Source organism: Trachurus japonicus, chromosome 10, assembly GCF_045865225.1.
Source record: "Trachurus japonicus isolate A0001 chromosome 10, Traja_1.0".
Taxonomy (NCBI): Eukaryota; Metazoa; Chordata; class Actinopteri; order Carangiformes; family Carangidae; genus Trachurus; species Trachurus japonicus.
In genome coordinates, this window is record NC_140916.1 from 22845931 (window position 1) to 22865712 (window position 19782).

Below are 19782 nucleotides of genomic sequence, written 5' to 3' on the forward strand. Positions count from 1 at the left end.
GAGGGGTGCTGCTGAGCTTGAGGCAAGGCAAAAAATTACACCCTTTACAGCAAAACATCACTGTTTAATAAGTTGCCTGAAACAATGAAAACTTGACATGTGCAAGACTACTTTTAGACTCACTTTTACAAAAGTGTGCATAAAGTTCAAGTAATGTCAAGTCTTGAAATGTCACCTTCACTTACAGTATATTGGTTATCTGTGGACTATACATCATCAATTCAGAGCTCTCCCTTTGAGATTGGCTACTGCAGTCGATAGCTATTGAAAGAAGAATGCAGCTGAATACATTTACTCAATACTGTTCTTAAAGCTGCACTAATTAATATTTTCACATTAACAATGGCTCAAATGGCCCTTTGTTATATGAAAGACCCACAGAGAATTATCCCCATGCAGAATGTCCCCTCAGCTCTGCAGAGCGTTTTAGCATTTTGCTGTTATTGCTTGTAACTTTACTGTTTTTCGCTCTGTCTCGCTGCTCGCACAGCATCGTTCCTAGCATCAGCAGATAAATCTGTGATAAACCCAGTGAGCACTACTTGTCTAAGACCAAATGGCCAACAGTTAAAGTTACTGATTAGCTTGTTGATATAATTGAGCACAGGGCATCTTAAAGAGCCACATATTTTCATCAGGAGGACAAAAACAGAGCTAAAAGTAGAATTGGACTGTCCTGACTGAATGTTGCTCAGTTGTTTGCGCAGTATCTAGGTAACTGTTCTCTATGTCCTACTCCACTGTATCTGTGAGGACATCACTTTTAAAGCACATATAGCACTATAGCAACCAACTCTGCTGATTTCAATCTACATCAAACATGATCTGTTAGGATACATATAGTGCTTAGCTTACTGTAGCTACAATATGAAAATTTTGGGCATGTAATTAATCAGGAATAATTATAAAAACACTACACATTTTTCTATTGGTAATTCTTCTGCAGTTTTACTTTAAATGTGAGATTTTGAATCCAGGAATCTAACTTATAAAACCGTATTTTTATACTGAAGTGTTGCTTCTTAAATAAAAGATCTGAATGCATATTCCACCACTGTTCTTCACACCCCAGGTTTCCTGCCTGTACCAGCAGTGTCATTCTCCATTAAAGGCACAACTTGTAAAGAGCAATATAAAAACAAAGGCTGTTAATAAATTCTAAAATTGCTAACTCCCCTGAACATACCTAAATAAAACACACTGAGTAGCCCTTTGCATGCTAAAAATGCCACAGAACTCCAGCAATTCTGTGAGGAATAAAGAAAAATCAATTAAGTTTACCCACAGCATTTTTATACTGAGTTACACACAACAGCCAGCAAACAGAAAGAAGCAGACGGAGCAAGGTGATGGCATAAAAGCAGCACAGTACAAAAAGACTGACAGGAAAGAGAGACAGACTGAGAGAGAGAGAGAGGGAGGGAGAGCTCTCTGGTCTTTCATAAGAACTCTTAAGACAGACACCCACAATGAGAATGAATAAATCATTGTTCGGGGAAAATGGGAGACATGGTCCAATTTACAGGAGATTTATAGGTAGGAAATCAAATGCCACAGCATATCAATTAGCCAAGGTTACACCTCCGCAATCCAATGTGCAGAAACAATGACACCAGAAAAGGTAATGTACGGGTGGGGAGGTATAAAACAATTAACTGCATGTAATAGTATTATTCTATTAGCTATAGCTCACATGTGATTCCTAATAACTGCAATTGAATGTTGGTTTTGATTTGTGCTCTTTTGTCAAAGAGCATAGGAGAAAGGAAACATTTACAGATAGCAGCTCTTTAGCAGAGACCAAGCAGCCATCATCCTCCAACAGCTTGTTGAAGCCACAAGCCCCAGCCCACCAGTCAGCTCTCCGTGGTGAAATATATGTGCCTATTCCTCCTGCAAAACTCTATCATCTGCAGGGAAAGCCTCTAAATCTCGTTATAAGCTCAGAGAGGATAGAGTGGCACACCATTTATGAACGCTGCACTGAAGCCCAGGGAATGTTATAAGAATTATTATTGCTCTTTTCGATGCCAAAAAAAAAAAAAAAAAAAAACTCCAATCATGACAAAACTGATTTTAATTGTCATAGGTTTTAATGTTGTTGTCTGGGACAAGCCAGCAGATACAGGGGTGACTCAGACTGTGGCTTTATGTCAAGTTTGACCTTTATCCCGGGGCTGCCTGACCTCGTCTTCACACGAAAACAAACAATGACAAATGGTTTAAAATAAAATTTGAAGGAAAAAATAGCCTAAAGCAACTCCTCTTATACTGTATACACTAGCCATTTAAAAAAAAAAAAGGTTGAAATTATGGGAGATGCATGTGCCTAACTATTCCAGTCCTGAATTATCTGCTTCTCAAAGTCATTGTGCCGAGTGCTTGGATGAAAAGCGTGGCAAACATGCTTAGGCTGAGCCCTCAGTCACAGGCCCTGTGAGGGTTACTTTGAATGTCTTTCTCTCTTCGATTTCACTACAGTTTAACAATAGAGAAGTGACTTTCTGGGAGAGAAAGGGGGAAGATCTTAATTTCAGATAAATAGTTGACAGAGAAACTATATAAAGCTATTCACGCTGAACATAAACCACAGGATATATTTAAATTTAATTATTCAACCAATATGAAGCTATTTTATGTTTTAAATTCATAGTTCATAAAGACACTGGTACACAGTGTTATTGATTTATGGCTTGGCAATGCTGCCCTTCAGTGGCAGCTGACTAGAATCACTTTTTTTCTGCACATGACTTGGAAATGATTGTGCAGAGGCTGTGATGCAGGAGCAGTGAGGACAGAATCAACCCAGAGAAATATAGTAACAGATTCTCACCTTCCAATAGTAATCAACTTCATGCTGAAAACATTTCATTGTGATGAAATACCCTTTTTCTGATCTCCAAAAGTCATCCTTCTCCATTATTTCCACCCACAATACCAAGTGAAATTAATCAGCATCTGTCAGCCTGAACTCATATCATGAAAAAGCGTACCTCTCTGTAGGTCAAGTGCACACAAATGTCAGGTTTTGTCCCAAAGAAATAAAGACAGATGTTTTGTGGCACTTGCCCGAAAACTAATCTAAGCTGGCGTTCCATCAAGCCCTTGAGTTTCAGCCCTGCTCAGTGCACCAGTTTCATCATCTCAATCCTCAAGGACGGACTGATCCGCAGGCTACCTCTGGTTCCTTGCCTCAGAGATCAAAGTGTCTACATCTGAGAAGAACAGAACTAAGATCGTCTTTGGATGTTGAAAACGTGGAAACCACAGTGCCACATTCAATCTTGTTAAAGCATTGTCCTCAGCTGGCTTTTTTGAAAACATAAATGTCAAACTATTCCCCAAGTCCAGCTGAGTGACACGTGTTTAGAGTATTTGATGGTGTTGTACACAGAGTGGTGCTGACCTCATTGTGACACTGACTCTCTTCCAGGCCTGCTATCGAATTGTTGAGCCCGACAGGGTCCAGATGCAACGAAACATAATTGTTTAATGTGTAGTCTGTTTAAGAGTATAATTTGTAATACTTTTCCACTCTTTGATGATGGGATGAAATCATCAAGCGCTTGCTCTTTTTCAATAACAACACAGGGCAATATTTACCAGGGTTTTGAATCAATTCTTCACACGCAGCCACCACCCTCTGCACCACTGCCCATGTGCCACCCACACACAACAAAAACAAAGCGCCAAACAAAGCCCACTCATGAAAAATGGCATGTCCAAAACCCTAAAACACATAAAACCCATGCGTAAACATTATACATTACATAAGTGACCACCCCACCTCCCATTCATGCTCACACAACAGAGAATAGCCTACATCAATGAGGAATGTCACGGCATGTGATTTCCAAAGTGCTGAGTAATAATCACTCGTGACTGTGAATGACAAACAGATATAAAGAAGTGAATATTCTCACAACATCCCCCCTCACTGGCATCTCGGAGGCCGCTGCAGTAGCTCGCTCTGTCCGTTAGGCGTCGCTCGACTACTACACCTAAGGTGCATCCAGCTTTCAACCCCTGGCCCGGATCGTCTGGGCTCGTAATTGCCCCGGACCAATCACTGAGGAGGTAGGCGGGGTCTCCATTGTTACTACAGATACTCGAAGTTTGCGCCGACCTGCTGCTGCTGTTGCTGCTGCACCTATGAGTCTCCACGTTAATGAATAGCCGCGGCCCGCGCGAGACACACGAGCTGATTATGCCGAGATAAGGAGCATCTGACTCAGGCTCCCTCCGATAATGGCATGCGATGGTTCACCCGCGGAGGATTTCCCGGGCAAAGTGATGCCCAGAGCGTCTCCCTGCACGTGCAACAACAAGAAGTGCGGCGGCAGGAGTCGGAGCAGCAGTGTCCTCTTCCTGGGATTATTCCTGCTGTCGTTGTGTCTGCACGCTGTCACCCTCGTCTGCTATTTGGATCTGCGGTCCGAAGTCAAAAGGGAAATTATCCACCAGAAGCGGGACTCCATGTTGACACTTGCGGGCAGTGACCTGGCTGACCCGGCGGCGGTGCTCTCCTTGCCCGGCCACCCACGACTAGAGTCCGGCAGCAGCCGCGGCGGAGGAGAGGGTCATGAGGTAAAGTGGGAGAGGGGGGGGGCAGAACAGAATACATTTCAACACACACACACACACATAGAGAGAGAGAGAGAGACACACACACAAACCCACACACACACACACACACACGCACACGCACACAGACTCAAAGCCAAGTGAAGAGCAGCTTTCTTTAACACGGCATTGTTTTCATTCCTCACACGGAGGCTGTTCGTGTTCATTCACCTCCGTTCAGTCCTCCTGTTCCCGTATCACGGTGTCAGGTTTTGTGTCTGTGCTCTGTTATGGCATGTTTCTGGGCAACTTATTTTACAGTAGCCTGTCACGAAGTTTTGCCAGCTCCGTTTACACACAAATATGTTTATGAATCATCGCTCCCGTGTGCGTGATTCCAGCCTATTCTCGGGCGGCAGAGATGCGCGAGGAGGTGTAAAGCTTCAAGCCCTGTCACCTGGCCAAGGCTGAGGTGAACGCATCCAGGGTGGGGGTGGGGTGGGGTGGGGTGAGGTGAGGGGGTTGTAGCCTATATCAAGGAAGTTAGAGTAGCATGGTCTAAATTCAGTGTTATCAAAATTAAAAAATCTGATGTTTAAAAGAAAGTCCCTCAGTTGAGTAGATCACCTCTTTAATGGCTGTAATCAAACCACATTTTATTCAGTTTGTCCTGTTTCCAGAGCTCCCCCTCACCAGACAGAGGTTGATGCTCAAAACTTAGGCAGGCTGCCCAGCTGGATTCACAGAGATGGGTCAGTCAGTGTGCTGGAGCAGGTGGACGGAAAATTAACTGGATCACCAGCAGGTGCAAAGCCCAAGGGCTGATGTAAATTCATCAGGACTTAGATGGGGCAGTTGGTACTTGGAGCGGAGCCAGCCGCGTCTCACATGTGTTTTCTTTTCTGGCAGCGGCCTGATTGAATGTTCATTGTGTTGTCTGTGGCTTTGGCAACAGCCCCACCACCACCGCCAGCACCGCCACACACTCCCTTAATTTCATCAGTACAAAGGTACTGAGTGTAGGTCTCAACTTTGCCATGCCTGCTCAATTAGCTCATATGTCACCGGTTGTGTAACCCTTTTTTTTTGCAGAGAAATTGATCCTCTGTGTGTGGGACATCGGCTGGACATGTATCTGTGCAGAACTCCTCCACTTGATAGTCACTCAGAAGGATCGGGGTTGTTGAGGATGGAGGCGTTTATTCCTCTGTAGGAAAGTATAGGGGCTTGCTCTGTAACATTTTCCTCTCACAAGTGGGAAGCCCAGCCTATTCATTTAGTGCTCAGTGTGTCTTTGCTAAGCTTATTTTAGATAGTAGTGGTTTCCCTGGTTAGGGCCGAGTGAGATGGGCCTGGTATTCAACCCAGATGGTGACGCTTCATGAGGTGAAAGACTGTAGCCCAGCTGTAAATATTTAACAGCGCTGTGATGCTGTCCTTGCCAGATGTCTGCATTAAACAACTCTGATTACACATCCCACAGTTTACATAGTTGGAGAAACAGGAGCATGTGGCATTTGGACGCAGCGGCCGCACTTGTTAGCTTTTCTGGCATTTCCTTTGAAGAGTCCCTTATGTACGGCTTAAAATTGTTTATTGGATTTTTCACACAAGTTTTAATCAAAGGCACCTCAGCAGCATCAGTGAAATTTGACATGATATGCTGGTATACATGTAACTACATGAAAAGTCTAACAAAGAAAAACAACAACAACAAGCTGAAACAATCAGGTATAGGAACAAATGAACAAACCTCACAGACATAATTCTGACATGGTGTGCATATAAGCTTTGACCTGACACATTGCTGGTATCTCACTGTCTGTGGACACTGTTCAGATGGACTTGTTCTGATTTGTGGTTGAGTTTTATTTTGAAAAACACAAACGGTGTGGTTCCTCATCATATGAAAACAGAATTTGGGCACCAAATTTGGTGCGTGTCAGTTTTCAGCTGGCCTGGTCAGCGTCAAACATAAATCAACATCGGTAAACAGTGAAATCAAGACATATTTTGGCACAGTTGTCTTGTTTAGCAGCTTTCAGAGTCAAACAGACTGGAAAGAGAAGGTTTGCTCAGTAGAAATCACTGTATCAGGGAGATACAAAAAAGAAAAATTAATAATAAAATAAAAGTTTTAAGTCATACATATCAAACTTCTCACTAATGACAGCAGAGGTGTTTTCTTCTGTCAATGTTTTGATGCATAAACAGAGGCAAATGTATGGTATGGTGGTATTACATTTTAGTTTTTATTATCAATCTGATTAATACATTTCTCAAATAAATAGTTTTCTTGTACTTTAGACACCTTCCAATACTTGTTGTACTACAGTCTTACACTGAAGAGGAGCAGTCAGTGTCAGGTGATTTGTACTCAAACCTGTAAGGGTTTATAAGTGCACACCTGATCTGGCGAGAATGATTGTGGCTAAAACGGCCAAATAAGGGTCGAGCTTGTATAAGCTCCAATACTCCAAGTCTCTAATCAGTTTTCAAGATCTCTCGGTGGACAGAACAGGGACTGCTTGTAACTTGATTTGTGGGGTGATATGAGGCAAATAAAGAAACTGAGACGAAACAGCAAAAGCTATCAAATCAAATTTGTAACAATAGCCTATAACACAATTTGAACCTATCTGTACTTGACAGGATGTCTGTTAAACTTTATTCCATCTTCTCTCAGGTTGTAAGAGCTGGAGAAGAAACAGTATTGCTCTGTTATCTAAACTGCCACTTGAAAGGTTTATAGACCCTCTGCAGACTTACTGTAACAGGAAGATGTAGAATAAAAGTGCCAGGAAAAGCGGCAACATGTTGGTGAGGTCTGTGTTGGAGAAATTTAACTCGTTTCTGACCTGCAATTAAACATTATGTACCACTTAACATCTCACACATTTTCAGATGCTTGTCTTTGCTTCTTAATGAGAGCAGATGATCTGGTCATTTATGGTCTGGGTCTGGAAAGTGAACAAACACTCGTCCACTCAACAGTCACAGTTGGTATGCCCTTGAGCAAGGCAGTAAACCCCAGCTGTCCGGTAGATCTGCGTGGTTCCCAACAGTAAAAAGCCCCTCCCAGGTGTGTGTTGCTCTGAAGTGTGAGGTATGAACGTGACGCAGGGCATGAGTGAATTGGTGTCACCCACAGTCGGCCTACCTACCAGTTAGTAAAACATAGTAAAATTCATTCCTCGGAATTGTGTTAGCTCGGATAGTGTTTTCTTCTTGAGCCTAACATTTTTCTTATAACCTTTATATGAAATAATTTCTCCTCTGAAGTATGCCTTCAAAGCCTCACAAAGAACAGATGCTGAAACATCTGGAGTCTAGTTAACGGCTATTAAAAAAGTCAGTTTGATGGGACACAAAGTCCTCAGCAGCATACATGCTCTGGGGGTCTGGGGTGGGCTATCACCCACATGTACTTTAATTGTGACCAGCGCGTTATTAGTTAAAACAGCAGTATCATGTGCACAAACAGAGCAAACCCACATATCACGGTTTAATCAGTGTGGGCACAAGTGTCATAAAAAGCAGTGAGGCCGGGGAGGTAGAAACATCAGCGATAAGAGGCTGCAAACGTTTCCATATAAGAGTGAATTTTCTTGACAGACAGATGAAGTAGACGCCCAGTAAAGATTAAGTCCAGAGTCGCAAACATCTACCAAAATAATAAATTCTCAAGGCATTCGCAGCACTGAGCTCGGCATCACTTTGCCAGCAAGTGTTGCAAGAGTCTGAAATGTGACTGGCTGCTGACAGGCAACATTTCCCTTAGGTTGAGCTCTACAGCTTTTTTATTTTTTTTTTCAATCTATGGAAGCTGTTATTAAATTATCCAAGTTATGGTTTGAAACACATGGTCTTCCAGAGAGCAGTGTCTGATATTGGCCGAGGAAGGGACACTCCTCTCTGGTGATATTTAAGAGGAAAACACGCCGTCATTGTTCTTACCCAGGAGTGTGAATCACAGGAGTATTATGAGACTTCAGCTCTCAAACAGTATGCATGCCATTAAAGTTAGTAATGCCTGCAAGAGCGGTGATGGGCACCCATCTGGCACCCTCAGCCCACCAGCCCTGGGTTTCACCTCCTCAACTTCTGTAACCTCGCATTCTCGACCGCAATTTGGTGACGAAATCTTGGACGAGCGGGGAAGATTAGAGGCAGCGCTGCAGCCACAAATATCTATTTGTGGAGAAAACTGTGAGCTTGAAGGAGGACTTAAGGCACGACGGTTTCAGAATAAACACGCTCTCGCATTTTATTACCATAATCAGCACGAAATGGTATGAATGTCAGGGAATTTTCAGTAGTAAATGTGGAGAAATGGGTAGAAATAAAAGCAGTTATAAGAAGTGTTAATAGGGTAAAAAAAAAAAAGAAATCTTGCGATCAGAAAATTACACATCCCTGAGGTGACTGATTTTAGTCATATCCTCACGGAGCAACAGGGAATCGCATCTTGCGAGCGTAACAGCAACCCCCCCCATCCCATGCTTTGAAGATTTGAAAGCCCTCTAATTTATAGTGTTTTTTTCCCCTCGTGCTGAAAGAGAATGGTTTACTCAATAGTTGGCACTTGGCATACATACCAACACGTTGTCATCCTGATTTACTGTAACTCTGCATGCCTTTGAAGGGTATGAAGGCTGTAAATGTTGTAATGAAGTGAAATGAAGCAAAGAAGGGCACAAAACCATTTCTTATAGTCGTATAATGGAATATGGTTTTTTTTCTTTCTTTCTTTCTTTAAATCACTTAGTCGCCTTCATCTGAAACACCAGCCCCGCCAGTTTGGTGGTAGCCTAGCAGATTACTTGTTTGTTTTTTGTCGTTCTGCTGGAGCTTAATCTCGGGCCAGAAATTGGCTGTTGAATCATTTTTGGCTGTCAGAACAGACGAAAGTGTAATGCCATATGCCGAGAACATACACCCAGAATCCTTTGAGAGGTAAAAGCCCCCTATATGCCAACAGCTGGAGAGGAGATGTGGAGACACCTGCACACCAAATGAACAGCAAACGTCGCTGCTTGCGGGAACATCTGGAGGTCTGTGTGTGTGTGTGTGGTTGTGTGTGTGTCGATAAACCATTCCAACACATACTCCTCCATCAGGCTGGAATTCCCGTGCTTATAAGGTCAGACATGGCTGGCAGCTGGTCAGGGATGGAGACTTTAAAATACTGTGAGCTTGCCCAACACAGCCAGCGGGGGGTGTTTGACATGATACAGCTCATCCTTCACCGCAGGGGGGAGTTCCCACATCTGAGTCGAGGTATAGAAGAAATTCGAAACATAACTTTTCTTGTCTGTCTTCTTACGGTCTTTCAGTGGCTCTGCTCAAAAACCACACAAAGAGGCACCGGGAGTTCACATTGCTTTTGGGAGAAGGAGATTTCTCCGCGACGGGAGGAGGCAGCGGCGGGGGGGTCTAACAACTAGGTTTACTTGAGCTTTGCTGATGGAAACATGGAGTATGTCGTCTTTCGTGTCCTTAAATGGGATACCCTCCCCCACCCCCAGAACAGGAGAGGTCAAAGTGTCTGTCAGTAAGCGTGTCTGATTCATCTGGAGCAGAAAGACTAAATGATACATCGTTATTTATTATCTTTTTGATCCATGCTAAGGTGCAGCACGTGTCACTGCTTTGGAGATGTCAGTTACACAAACTCCAAGCAGATGTCCAGCACAATACAAGCTGTCTGGTCGGCTGTCCTCAGCCTTTATACCTCACGCTCTTACCATTATTTATGCTGACACTCCAAAGTGCGACCGAAAGCGATCTCGTAATATTGCGAGCCCCGACGAAAAGAGAGCTTTTGGTGGCCTTGTTGTGTTTCCAGTGCCGCGCTCCTTTTGTCTATCTGGTTCTGGGAAACCTCCAAGGAGATGTGATCACCAACTGGCTCTTCTAACAGAAAGTGACTTTGAGCAATCTGCGTTTTTTCAAACTCCGAATCCTTAGCATGAAATATTTTGTTGTCAGAGCCGTTCATGTCTCGAGCGTGCCACAGTCAGGTCAGCACGTCCCACAGAGTTCATGTGAATGTAGGTCAACCAGAACCAGTCGCGGCACAAGAACACAGGCATGCGGTTTGTCCCGACACTCGCCGGCCCATGGGAACACCCCACCACCACTGTAGCATAGCCTCTTCCTGTTTTTAGGGATGAGCTCAGACCAGATCCATCAGATCCTTTTCTTTCCTCCCCTCGTTGTTGTAGGTTATTCACGCCATCTCGGAATAGGGTTGGGACCAGGTGCCATGTGAATGGGTATTGCTCTCAGATTAACCACGATTCATGCCCTTCTTTTGTATAAAAAGGTGAATTTTAGAGCAGTCGTGTCCAGGTGACTGTCTCAAACGGCAGAAACACAGACAAAAGTGACTTGGGTTACAGGATATGTTACAGCCCCAGTGGGACAGACAATGACTTGGCCACAAATGAATGCGCTGGCTGACAGTGTCTCACATCTTTTCAAATGTCCCAAGTTGTCCCTGTGCAAACATTATACCTCAAGAATAGAAAGGCCACTTGAAACATGGGTTTCGCTCTCAAGAACTCATATCACTCATTGCTTTTGTTTCCTTCGTGGAATTAATATACGGTGGTTGTGTCTGGTATTCATATTCTGAGGACAGTCTCAGTGATCACTCATGCTATAGGAATTTTCCATACTCATCAACATTTTCTTCTGTTTTTTTACCAGGAGAGATTACTGCACAGAAATAGCGACTTCCATGCCACACAGGACAACAGGGGCATAACTCAGCGAGCGAAAAGGAGTCCTGGCAAACAGCCAGAAGCAGGTACCATCTTTTTCTTCTTCTTTCCTTGGACATGTAATATCTTTTATCCTCACACCTTGACACAGACATATGCCAACACTTAAGCTTTATCTGTCTTCCCATCTATAATTTTTGACCCTAACTTTAAATTTAGTACATTTAATGACCAAAGAAATAAAACACATAAACCTCCACTCTCTGGTGCACCTGCATCACTCTCTGTTTGATACAAACCAAACAAGAGGATTCTGTAGCTCTTGTGTGTTTGGAAGAGATTCAATACAGTGTACATAATTGGCTTATGGTGGGTTTACGGCTATTAAATTAAACAAAAAAAAAAGTTTGTTAATCGTTTCTCACTTTCTTTGGTGGAATTGATTTTTTACTGCTCTGTGCTGCACCACATAATGTTGCAGAGTTTATAGAGCAAGAGATGAAATGGAATGGGACTGATTATTACTTGGACAGCAAACAAGGACAACAAGAGGTTTGGGAGGGTTTCACCAATTTGAAACAGACAGCGAAGCTCGCGTTGATTTCCCCCCCATCTCAAAATAATATCAGGACCCCAAAATATCTTTTGTGTCTGTCCGCTAAGCAGATTAAGCCCTTGGAATCCAACTGTGTTATCGGTCAGGACTGTCTGACAATAAGACCAGAAAAAAAAAAAAATCCCCTTTGTGAACATGCGGTCATTTTACAAAACCAGGTGGGCATATGGGTTATCATCTGAGATGTCGATGGCTTTCATTAATTCCGCCAAATTGATTAATCATAATCAATAGCTCCACAGAAAACCATCTGGCCAATATGTCTGAATTTGCTTTTGTAGTTTTTGTTTAGAATTTGAGCTATGCAAATAAAAAAGCACAGCCTTTGAAGTTTCATGTCTGAGTGCAACAAGTGCAGCATGATCACAAGGCATTCCAATGTCTGTGGCGTGACACTGAATACTTGGGGGGAAGTTTAGTGATTGTGTTTAAATTAGAAGAAAAAACTCACCTTTGAGACTTTCTACATAAATCAGCAAAGTCCCGAGCCTCTAAACACTAATCATTCCCAGGTCTCTCCTCTGCTCTCAGCGCACAGACAAAGGCTTTTGTAATCTCAGCCTTAGATGTGTGTTTTTGTGTGTGTGTTGTGTGTGTGTGTGTGTGTGTGTGTGTGTGTGTGTGTGTGTGTGTGTTCTCAGCGCTCCTAACGGGCACCAGATTCCAGATAGGGCTGCTCGTTAAGAGAAATCTATGCAGATGCATCCAGTCATTTAGCCAGAGGAGAAACACTGGCCATATGTTTGAGGGGGACTCAAACTGTGAGGTTTTAAGGTTAAATGGCCTTTGTAGTTGTAATGACATGGTAAACACAAGAACAGCGAGACGGCTTTTTGAAAAGGATTCTTCAGCTACACACGGAGCACGCACACACACAAACACGCAGCAACACACTAAGTGCATTTTGTCTTTCAAACACTGACATAGATGCCCGACCAACATCCATGCACGCACACATGGTTGTAAAGGGGAGATACACACACACACATACACACACACACACTTTCATCTACATTCTCCATCTGGGCTTAATTCAAAGAAAAGGATTTTGGCAGGATAAAGTATCTCTCTAATGATCTTCTCCAGTTCCACTGCCTGTGAATGCTTAAGGCACTTGTTCATACAGAGGAGGTGAAACCACACTTACAAATTACTACACTAGAAGATACCACAGACTGACATACCTCCACTCCAGTGTTCAGCGCACAACATCTGAATCTGTTATTTTAGCCTATTTAGGATACCTACATGGAATGAGCTGGATACTCGAGATGTTATCTGAGATGATAATTGTTCGGGAGACCATTTCAAGCTTAATCACACTGTTTTTGTTTCTTACAGAATCGACGGGAAAGGAAAAAAGGAAAGAGAAGAGAAAAGGTATTTCAAAATTCAGCGTAAATTTCATGTTTTTTTCATTATTATTGGTTAGACGGCAACCTGCTGTTGACTGTCTGGAAGTGATCATCAGATGTCATAAGAATCCACTAATGGTGTTTACTTAAAGTGAATGACAAGCTTTCAATATTTGACTCTGTCAATCATGAAAGAAAGCAGTAGTCCTGTATTTTGCTGCTCTTCATATCATAGTGTAGAGTCTGTGCTTATTGTAAAACCCTGCTAGTAGACAGATTTGTTATTTGGGCCCTTATAGATAAAACTTTGACTGTCAAAAGATTAACCCACTCAGTTTTTTTTTTTTTTTTTTACTCTGCCAACCATTTCGCTTTCTCTCTTTACAGGAAAGAAAAGGTCTGTGCCGGGCCCCCCTGGTCCCCCTGGTCCCCCGGGCCCACAGGGGCCACCGGGCATCCCTGGAATCCCCGGTATTCCAGGAAGCATCGGTGTGGGGCCTGCGGGACCTCCTGGACCTCCTGGGCCACAGGGACCTCCGGGCGCGCAAGGTCCAGCAGGTATGAAACCTAAAATAGAAATGACATGATAACATGCTGAGATAGCCGGGGCTCAAGCCAGAGATCCTGAAAACACCCAAAAGCGGCGAGATTTGTTCTTAGATTACAGTATTTTCCTGAAAGTAGAGATATTCCCACACTAGTAGGGGGCCCAAGTTGTCAGAATCGATGAACTCATGGTCTGCAGTGAGGATTTCAAACACTGTGTAGGATAGCAGTGATCTATCTTCCAACTATGTCGATGTTTGTTTTGCTTTAATCTTCATCGCTTCTTTGTTCCTCAGCCATGTTGAAGGGCCATAATTTTTATCATGTCTCTCTTCTATTGTTGCAGGGGTTCTTGATAAGACGAAAACAAAGGAATACCAGGTAGAGTATGTCACCTATCAAAATTAAATTTTACCCCCACACAAAACCCCAGATGAAACAGCCGCTCTGCTGTTTTAATGTGTGTCCAGATTAGTCATCAGATCTTTTTCTTTGTTTTTCAGCCTGCGGTGGTTCATTTACAAGGGCAGGAAACCACCATCCAAGTGAGAGAAGGTGGGCTTTCTGTCTCTGCTCATTTGTACTTACTCCACTGTGTTTGACACAAAATAATAAACATGCTTAATCCTTGTCAGAGACCTCGATCTGCAACTGAACTAATACTCACTAATACCACTGTGTTTCAGCTACATTCGGTCGATTTTAAAATGCCATACCAGATATTCGTATACTCATTTAGTCACCGAATGAGAAGACGATGCAGTCACCTACAGAACAGAAAAAAGACATTCAAAGGGCTAAATGTTAATACCAATATTTACTGAAAGATTGTGTAAGATTATAGTAACCCTAATGTAATCCTGTAGCTATTATAGGATTAGCAAACAGTTATAGGCTTATATCATAAGTCAGGCCCATGTTAACTCGGGTCAGGAGCAGAAGCTTCGCATGCTAGCGGGCTCGGCTTACCCTGCTTCAGTCAGTCAGTTGAAAATGAGTGTAAGCATCATTAGCAGGTTTATATTTTCTGTCAGTGCTGAGCTCTGGTTGTAGTTAAACCCTGCTGAGAGCTGTTTATGTTGACCGCTTGCCTCTCTGTTTGTTTGTTGTGACATGTTTAGATCTGTCTGAAGGCATCCTTAGGAACTGGAAGATGGTGTCCATCCATCACCGTGTGTTTAAAATGCACCCTCGCTCTGGAGAGCTAGAGGTGCTGTTGGACGGTGTCTACTTCATATATAGTCAGGTAGAAGTGAGTACGGTCCTTGACGTAACTCTTAAAATTTACAGTTCAGACTTAAAAGAACTGGCAGTTGTTCTGTCGTTAAGTTAAAAAAAAAAAACCTGAGTAAATGTTATGTTTTACATTATAAAACTTTTTTTTTTCTTCTCCACTCCCTGTGGCTGAATGTCAAGCTCTTTAACTCAGAGCCTTGTTGGCCACTGATATTCCAGCTGTTTCAGCTTTAAATAAGCTCTTAATTATTATGTGCACTTGTTTTGACTACCCCTCTCAGTCTTTTGTGAATTGTCTGTCTCCCCTCTCCACCAGGTGTACTACCTCAACTTCACCGACATTGCCAGCTATGAGGTGATGGTGGACTCCAACCCGTTCCTCCGCTGCACCTGCAGCATCGAGACGGGCCAGCGCAAGTTCAACACCTGCTACACGGCTGGGGTGAGCCTGCTTCGCGCCGGCCAGAGGATCTCCATACGTATAGTGTACGAGGACACACTCATCAGTATGACCAACCACACCACCTTCTTGGGAAGTGTCAGACTCGGAGAGGCTCCATCTGCTGGACAGAACTGATAACTACACAGCCACCAGGCCTCTACAGAAATGGAAAAAGAAAAGTTGCTCACAGCGGTCAAACGCATCCAGAGTTGAACTGTCCTCCCACCCTGCCTGATCTAGGATTTATAAATTGATTAGATCTGTTTTTAGAAGCAACTTTCTAACCTGTGTCTTGCCCCTGTTTAGAGGGCAGTTGAACCCTCTAGGTTACTAGGAGGAAGCCCCTGGGTGACTTTTGTTCACTTCCACAGCTCTGTATCAAAAAGGACAATATAGACTGTTATGCTTCCCCTCACGTTGATTCTGTGCAAAGAGATCCACCGTGATGAGGCCACGTGTCCTCATCAAACAAAAGTTTCTATTTATAGTCACCACTTTGTGTCAACACAGACACCATCTTTCTTTGTAACAAGGAAGGACACTGCGCTGACAGATACTTAATATTTACATACTTTCAAGTGCTGTTGAATGATAATCTTGTATCTCCAAAAACACCAGATATTTGAAATGTTTCATTTGCAGTTTGTATACTTGGCCTTTTTAATTAATTTAATTATATTAACGGTTGTAAGTGAGTGGTTTAGCAAAGGGGTTTAAAGCTCCTGATGCCCCTGGGTTTTAAAAAATGATTAAAAGAGCATATAAATGTTCAAAGCAAGGACGAAGGTATCTATGCAAAAGCTGAGAAAAGCCATTAAAACTGGATTTATAAGGTATTCACAGAGCAACAGCACTATATATTTTGCGCACATTTGCACTACAGCATCCCTGCAGAATATCAGTGATATGTTTTGTTACAGTGCTATTGTTTTAGTTGCCATATGAATGAATCCATGTGGAAAACTGAAAAAGTTGTTTATACGTCTCTGTACATATTGTATATAAAATGGGATATACTTTTGTAAATGGAGTTGATTGATGGATTAAAATGTTTCATTTTCTGTCTAAAGGCATTTGTCTGTCTTTTCTGTTTGTGCAGCCTGTGGTATTGATTTAAAAGGTTAAAACTTCTCTTTCATACTGGGCTCTGCTGGCACAAGTACTGACGAGAACAAATGATGTTCTTTGAGTGAGGCCTTTGTCTTTATTAAAACGTGGCTTGTACTTTGACTGCATGTTTCACAATACACTTCAATTTGGCCATAATCTTCGCAGAATCTAAATGAAATCCATCTTGAGAGGCAGAGAGAAGATAGTTCCTCATTTAGAAGCTCATTTTGAAACTCAACATTTAGATTTCCGGGGTTAACTCATGTGTGACCTCACCCATTTGAGTAACTTGAGGACATCCAGTCTGCAAGCCTCGGTATGCTTTACAATGCTTTATTATCACTCACGGCATTTATGTTTTGTCTTAGTCTTTTCCTGGTTCACAGAGCCAGTGTTTTAGAAAATGATTTTCGAAAACTCCAAGGGGACTTACTTCTACAATTAAATCAGCCACGTTCTGAGGGAGTCAATGGGAAAATGGCCAAGATGTCTAAAACAAGGGAGGTATGTCACTGATTATGTAGGATGGAGTCATCTTGGACATTGTACTACTGAGATTTATGCTATTAGTGAGTGTTCAGATAACGCTGCAATAATAAATTTCCTCTTAATACTTTGTTTTCTCATAGGACATTAAGTCAAGTACTTTCCAAAAAGCTCAGAGTTCTCTGAAGATGTCTTCAAGGAGAGTAAAACGGGAACAAGGCAGCTGCAGAGGTGGGTTGGAGATGAGAACTGAAAATGTGTCCATTAGTTACAGTCTAATCTGGTAGTGAGACCATAAACAGTACATGCTAAGTTAATAAAATTAAAGTATTATGTTTGTTTCCCCCTCTTGCCAGCAACATCATTCCTGCAGTTAACTGCTAACACTAACAAACAGCCAGACATGAGAGGTAAAACTAAATTCAAATCTTTGGCTTTTGAATCGCAGTGTCTGCCATTATTTTGAATAAGTGTATCTTGCCTTTTCCCATAGGAAATATAACAGTGATCCCTTGGACTCTTTCTGCACAGCAAGGAAATGCAATTTCTCAAAAGGAAAACAGAATTGTTGTCCAAGAGGATGGTTATTACTTGGTGTTTGGACAAGTATTGTGTCACTATAACTCAAGCATAACTAATTTGATATTACATCTGATTTGTTCCAGCTTTTCAGCTAATGTTCTGCTTAATTCACAGGTTTTGTTCACAAGCCCGAGCACAGTTATGGGTTATGTGATTCGAAGTTTGGGCTCCACTAATGCAGAGACGACATCGACAGTGTTGCGCTGCCTGCAAGAGATGCCTGCTGCATATCCTGCCAACACATGCTACACTTCAGGTCAGTGAGGCACGACCACTGCTCTGCACTGTAGCTTCTTAAAGATAGAGATTTATGCTCAATCCATGTCTTGCTGAAACTTCAATGACCACTTCCATAACGGCACAGTAAATATGAAGCTACAGCCAGCATTGGGGTTAGCTTAGCATAGCTCAAAGACTGGAAACAGAGAGCCACTCTGGCTCAGTCAACAGCTAACAAAACCCACCTGCTAGTATCTCTTACATATCCCATTTGTTTATTACATGCAAAAACAAAAAAACAACAACACATGGTTGTGAGGGTGATTACGTGCCAGACTATTTTTTGGCCCGGAGCTGTTACTTCCTGGAGTGTAAGGCCAAGTCTCAGAAAAAGGGCTGGCACATCACACAGGGCTGTAAAAAAAGTGTCACTTTCACACTTTGGTTTTTATATGGATTAAACAAGCTGAATTGATTAAACCTGCAGTTTTCCTTCAGTTAACAGGCTTCATGCAAGTAAAAGCTAACCAGCTGCTGGCTGCAACCCCAGTATTACTGCAGAGAAGAGAGTAGCATCAATCATCTCACCTAAATGTTGTCAAAAAAGCGACAATGCATTGTTCCAAAAATGTAAACTTAGTCCTTGTTTCCTTGTGTACTATAAGTTCAAGCAGCGCCTGGGATTCAATAATCAACATGACTTTGACAAATTGAGGGGAAAAATATGAGTTAAAAAGTGGAAATGTGTAACAAATGCAAACGCTTCCACACTTGGATCACTGAATGGTTGTGCAACAATAAATGTAATCACCTGGCTGCTATCATTTTCACAGTCACCATATCTCAGGTTATGGGAGATACTGGATTGATATATTAGACAGCATAGAGACCTGTGGATTGTCTGCCAAGAAGCACTGAAGCAATGAAAACTCCTTACAAAGGCACTTCATGTCGGTTTTGTCTTAACATCTCCCTTCTTGTATCTATTTCGATACCATCTGTTTCAACAGCATGTAGGCCTATCTGTTACAGGTATTGTGCAGCTGCATCAGAACGATGAGCTGGAGCTGGTGATTCCAAACAGGCCCCAAGCCCTCGTCTCAATGGACGCAGACTCAACCTTTTTTGGTGTCATAGAGCTAAACTGAAACAGGACAGAATGAAGACGATAACCGTGCAAGCTCAGGAAGTGGGAAGCTGACACCGAGCCGTGTTAGGGCGTGCTGATAAAGGACTGAGTGACAGCAGCAGGAAGACTGTTGGAACCTGTTATTAATCTCTGGAAAATAGAGAATCAACATTTTAAATGAACCGTCCATCTCTTCTGTGAGTTTTTTTTTTTTTTTTTTAAAGTGTGTCTGTTTCAGCTAGTTCACCTGGTCCTTTCTCTTTGCATTGTTGATATGTGCTACCACTTCCTTTCATCAGTCTATTTTTGCATGACTCTTTATACCTTGCTGGGCTGCTTCCCTTCAGCTCCACCTCCACACTGTTTATTTGTTCCTCATCTATTTTTGAATGGTTTCCGTTTCCTTTAGACTATGTCAGGAACAAACATATATAAATTCATATTACTCAAAGAGGGGCGTTCATAGCTGACATGCAAAGTCAATACTGTAAATGCTTTAATGTATCATGATAAAAATGAAAGTTGTAATGAATGGGATAATATGCCCATCTGCAAATAAATTTGCAATCGTTTCTAAAGAACTGAATTTTGTGAGAGACTCCATTTATTACAGAAATGTGACCCACTAAAAAAACACTTTTATCCAAATGAGGAAGTCTTCACTCAAATGTTTTCTCAGGCTTTATTGAAAACGATGTATCAGTGGCAGAGCCTTTATTGTCTAAATATAGTACCCAGATAGTGTCTATCTGGTGTCCACAGCTGTTTTC

The 19782-nt window shown here is 42.4% G+C and overlaps 2 protein-coding genes across 3 annotated transcripts; both read left to right on the forward strand.

Moving 5' to 3' along the window:
• Window positions 1–4103: 4103 nt before the first annotated feature.
• On the forward strand, window positions 4104–16555 carry eda (ectodysplasin A). Of its 2 annotated transcripts, none has more exons than XM_085790128.1 (8): window positions 4104–4587; window positions 11278–11377; window positions 13249–13287; window positions 13650–13820; window positions 14155–14189; window positions 14312–14363; window positions 14930–15054; window positions 15361–16555. In XM_085790128.1, exons 1-8 carry the CDS (start codon window positions 4249–4251, stop codon window positions 15619–15621), a joined length of 1122 nt encoding a protein of 373 aa, XP_085646254.1. In that variant the 5' UTR covers window positions 4104–4248; the 3' UTR covers window positions 15622–16555. The 2 variants fall into 2 exon arrangements, with proteins under 2 accessions (XP_085646254.1, XP_085646253.1); XM_085790127.1 differs by having other exon boundaries at window positions 4120–4587; window positions 14930–15060.
• Window positions 16556–16842: 287 nt separating this feature from the next.
• LOC146980040 (tumor necrosis factor ligand superfamily member 13B-like) lies at window positions 16843–19772 on the forward strand. Its single transcript, XM_085790129.1, has 6 exons — window positions 16843–17100; window positions 17226–17313; window positions 17439–17492; window positions 17576–17688; window positions 17779–17920; window positions 18916–19772. Exons 1-6 carry the CDS (start codon window positions 16915–16917, stop codon window positions 19029–19031), a joined length of 699 nt encoding a protein of 232 aa, XP_085646255.1. The 5' UTR covers window positions 16843–16914; the 3' UTR covers window positions 19032–19772.
• The last annotated feature ends 10 nt before the right edge of the window (window positions 19773–19782 follow it).

Excerpts from the sequence above, each read along its gene's own strand:
- eda (XM_085790127.1), top strand. The coding sequence starts at position 4,249 with ATGGCATGCGATGGTTCACCCGCGGAGGATTTCCCGGGCAAAGTGATG. Across the intron at positions 4,588-11,277 it reads GCGGAGGAGAGGGTCATGAG|GAGAGATTACTGCACAGAAA; the intron begins GTAAAGTGGGAG and ends TTTTTTTACCAG. Across the intron at positions 15,061-15,360 it reads TCATATATAGTCAGGTAGAA|GTGTACTACCTCAACTTCAC; the intron begins GTGAGTACGGTC and ends CCTCTCCACCAG.
- LOC146980040 (XM_085790129.1), top strand. The coding sequence starts at position 16,915 with ATGCTTTACAATGCTTTATTATCACTCACGGCATTTATGTTTTGTCTT. Across the intron at positions 17,689-17,778 it reads ATTACTTGGTGTTTGGACAA|GTTTTGTTCACAAGCCCGAG; the intron begins GTATTGTGTCAC and ends CTTAATTCACAG. Across the intron at positions 17,921-18,915 it reads CAACACATGCTACACTTCAG|GTATTGTGCAGCTGCATCAG; the intron begins GTCAGTGAGGCA and ends TATCTGTTACAG.